This window comes from Meriones unguiculatus, chromosome 7 (assembly GCF_030254825.1).
Source record: "Meriones unguiculatus strain TT.TT164.6M chromosome 7, Bangor_MerUng_6.1, whole genome shotgun sequence".
NCBI lineage: Eukaryota > Metazoa > Chordata > Mammalia > Rodentia > Muridae > Meriones > Meriones unguiculatus.
In genome coordinates, this window is record NC_083355.1 from 48,347,651 (window position 1) to 48,352,180 (window position 4,530).

The 4,530-nt window shown below is 35.6% G+C and overlaps 1 protein-coding gene across 1 annotated transcript; it reads right to left on the reverse strand.

Moving 5' to 3' along the window:
• Positions 1 to 1,138: 1,138 nt before the first annotated feature.
• Positions 1,139 to 2,080, reverse strand: LOC110541266 (olfactory receptor 5D18-like). The gene has a single exon (XM_021628045.1). The coding sequence runs from the start codon at positions 2,078 to 2,080 to the stop codon at positions 1,139 to 1,141; it is 942 nt and encodes a 313-aa protein (XP_021483720.1).
• Between the last annotated feature and the right edge of the window lie 2,450 nt (positions 2,081 to 4,530).

The window sequence follows — 4,530 nt, forward strand, 5'->3', positions numbered from 1 at the left end:
AAAGAGGAACAAGTCAGGAGCCTGACACAGAGGACCTCTGAAAAGCTCTGCCCTGCAGACTATCAATGTAGATGCTGAGACTTACGGGCAACCTTTGGGCAGAGTGCAGGGAATCTTATGAAAGAAGTGGGAAACAGTAAGATCTGGAGAGGACAGGAACTCCACAAGGAGAGCAACAGAACCAAAAAATCTGAGCACAGGGGTCTTTCCTGAGACTGATACTCCAACCAAGGACTATGCATGGAGATAACCTAAGACCCCTGCACAGATGTAGCCTATGGCAATTAAGTATCTAAGTTGGTTCCATTCTAATAGGAACAGGGACTGTCTCTGACATGAACTGATTGGCCTGCTCTTTAATTACCTCCCCCTGAAGGGGAAGCAGCATTACCAGGCCACAGAAGAAGACAAGGCAGCCACTCCTGATGACACCTAATTGACTAGGATCAGAAGGAAGGAAAAGAAGACCTCCCCTATCAGTGAACTTGGGGAGGGGCATGCATGCAGAGGGTGGAGGAAGGGAGGGATTGAGACGGGAGGAGGGAGGGAACCACGGGGGGATACAAAGTGAGTAAAGTGTAATTAATAAAGAAAAATAAAAGAAAAAAAGAAAACTTTTAATGAAGAATTAACAAATATTTTAAAGCATATTTCAGCATCACATATGAAATAAATTGATTAATATTTTTAATAATTATTTTTCACTTTTATCCATAATTATGTACAGATTTCACATATGATATATTGGTTCACACACATGTATATTGAATACATCATATGTATCACCTTAAACTTCTACTATTCAGATGGAGTGAATTAAACGTCCTTCTCATTTTTTTGAGATCTGTAATATTTATTAATTTTCTTCACATACTAAGTGAGATAACAATAAAGAGATGAAATATTCTTAACCAGGTATGCTATTAAATAACATACTTCAACCTATGACAATAAAAGGTAAGAGAGTACTTGAATTTTTCACAAAATAAAAGATAAAAGATAAGCTTTTTCTATTAGAATCAAACTCAATTTCAACTCCATTGTGCAATATGAACTGTATTAATTTTAACAGAATCCACTAAATCAACCTTTATAGATACACTTTACACACTGAGCAAACACCACTGACATAATATCCTTAAGAAGAAAAGACTTTAGTATCTATTATTTTTCTAACTGTGTCCTTGACATCCTTGTTTCTCAGACTGTAGATTAGGGGATTCAGCATGGGGATCACCACTGTGTAAAACACAGAGGCCACTTTGACAGTTTGCCTGGAGTTCTTGGAGTTGGGTACACAGTATAGAAATAGTATGGTCCCATGGAAGATGGTTATGGCTGTCAGATGGGAAGCACAAGTGGAGAAGGCTTTGCGCTGGCCACTGGTTGAATGCATCTTCAGAATGGTAACAACAATGAGCACATAAGACAAGAGAATGATAAGGAGTGTGCTGACCTCATTAAAAGTAGCAAAAATGAAAAGCAACAATTGACTGACAGAAGTGTCAGAGCATGAAAGTGAAAGAAGAGAGGAAAACTCACAGAAAAAGTGGTTGATGATGTTGAAAGCACGAAAGGATAAATTCAAAGCAGAACAGGTCAGTATTAAGGAGCATACTAACCCCCACGTATACGATGCCAACACCAGCATGGCACAGAGCCTCTGGGACATGGCTACTGTGTAGAGCAGAGGGTTGCAGATGGCCACAAACCTGTCATAAGCCATCACTCCTAATAAAAGAGATTCAGTTACCACAAAAGTACAGAAAAAAAAGAATTGCACTAAGCATCCTACAAATGATATGGTTCTGTCTATTATAACTAAATTTACCAGCATCTTGGGAGCAATGATGGAGGAATAGCAGAAATCTACAAAGGAGAGGTGGCTGAGGAAGAAGTACATGGGGGTGTGCAGTTTGGGGTTAATCTTGATTATGACAATCATGCCAATATTCCCCACCACGGTGATGCTGTAAATAAGGAGAAACATGAGGAAGAGAGGGAGTTTGAGTTCTGGGTAATCTGAGAAGCCCAAGAGGGTGAACATGGCCCCGCTGTTATTTCCATCTGACAGAGACATGACTTCTGTTTGTAAGAATCTAGAAGACCTAAAAGCAAAAATAGACTGTGAAGATGCAGCCAGCTTGTTTCATCAATTTCATAAAACTTGGTGGATAAAGCATAAATCTACACATAATATATTGTACTTATAATAAAATGTAGATATTGATCATAATATAACATAAATACTTTAAAGAATTTTAAATTTAAAATGAATTATTAAATGAAAAGGTAGCCTTTCAAATAAGATATGGTAATGATAACTAAATAAAATTCAGAGCTGGGGATGAGTTTGGGGCTATTTCAAATCAAATACTTACATATAACTTTCAGTGGTATTAAGTTATTTTAAGTTCATAGAAGATAAAAATAACATCATAACTAGCTACGTTAGATTTGTTATCAAAACTCAAGAATATGTAAGTTATGCAGTCTCTGTTACAATATTTGAAACTCCAATATTTCTGACACTGAAATACCTCCAACTTCATCCATATCTCTCAATTGACTTTAATTATCATGATTATCTCTTGCATTTTCTCACCTTGAACGGCCATATTTTTTATTTGCTTAATTTCTTAGTACTTTGTACACTTTCTGTCATGGAAATAAATGGATTCTTACCTTTTTTTTTTTTTTTTAGAAAGCACATTATTTATATTGGTATTTATGGTTAGTAGTATCTCTTTATAGCTTAGGGATAGTTAACCTGTTACATTTAGGATGGTTCTAGTTCTCTCATGAACCAAATCTTACCTTTTGATAACATGCTAATAAATCTAAAGTTCACCTCTGTCTTGAGCTCTTATTTTCATTGTCCTACCTATTTATACATGACCAAAACAACAGGCTATAACTTTTCCTCTAGATCTATAGGCTAGCTTTATTTATTTATTTGTTTGTTTGTTTGTTTATTTATTTATTTACTAAAAATCATATGTTAAGCTATTGAACAAATTAGAGCTCCAAATTCTATGAAATGCAGCCTTGTGACAGTATTCATGTTGCAGTAAGATATTAGAAAATAGCTTTACAGTTAAAACCAAGTGAGAGGACTTTAGGATATATTTCTCACACAGCAATAAATAACTGCAGTATAATACAAGCAGAATCTCTATAAAGTCTGTCTCCCACCCCACTCACTCTCTTTATGCATCAAATTCACCTTTCTACTCTCTTTGTATTGTTTTTTATGTCTATTTCTCCATATCATTTAATTTGTTCCCTGGTTCATTCATATTCTCTTTGTGTTACTTATCATGTAGGAGCACTATGATTTCTTATTTTGTAATGCAATATGAAGACTTCTGATAATAAAGAAAAAAACACTATGCTAAATAATCATTATATTTCATTTCTTGATCAAAACATAGTTTATATGACACTGCAGAAACAGATTTTTTTTTTACCTTTAGTAAATGTTATTTTGGTCACATTATAGTTTGTAGACATCCCTTTAAGAAAGGTGTGGAATTATAGGCAAAAATAAGGCAGTCAGTGGCCTTGCTTCTAAATGCATAATTTTTGCCATTGGAGAAAATGCATTTCAATAGTAAAGTTGGACTCAATATGTTGTTTGGTTGTTGTTTAATGGCACAATTTCTCTCTTGGGTATTGTTATCATACAAGTATTTCATTCACTGGGTTAGAGTTATCCCAAGATAGTTTATATTATTTGAGGCTATTGTGAATAATATTGTTTTTTTGGTTTCTTTTTCAGTCCATTTGTCATATATGTATAGGAGGACTACTGATTTTTGTGAATTAATTTTGTATTGAACTACTTTGCTGGAAGCATTTATCAGCTATAGGAGTTTCCCAATAGAATTATTTAGGCCATTTAAATATACTATCCTACCATCTTCAAATAAAGATACTTTAAATTCTAATTTTATTCCCTGGGTCTTTCCCAGTTGTTTTCTTGCTCTAGCTAAGGCCTCATGTACTGTCTTTAATAGGGATGGAGCGTGGACAGCTTTGTGCTGTTCCTAGTTTTAGTGAAATTGCTTTGAGTTCCTCTTCATTAAATCAGTGTTGGCTATGGGCTCAATGTCCACTGCCTTTATTATGTTGACGTGTGTCCTTTGTATCCCTCAACTCTCCAGGACCTTTATTATTAGAAGGCATTAGATTCTGTCACAGGCCTTTTCTGTATCCTATTCTACTGGGAGAGTAAAAGAAAGCAGATTTGGGTGGGAGGGAAGGAGGGAAGGAATTGTGACAAGTAGAGTGATAGGAAGCCCTAATCAGAATATATTATGTGAGAAAAATACTTTCTTTTTTAAAATAATTTTTATTTTTTTATTAATCACAGGTTATTTACTTTGTACCCCACCCATAGCCCCCTCCCTCTTTCCTTCCCAATCCCACCCTCCCGCCCTCATCCCCTCCCTGTCCCTTTCCAAGTCCACTGATATGGAGGACCTCCACCCCTTCCATCTGACCCTAGCTTATCAGGTATCTTCAGGA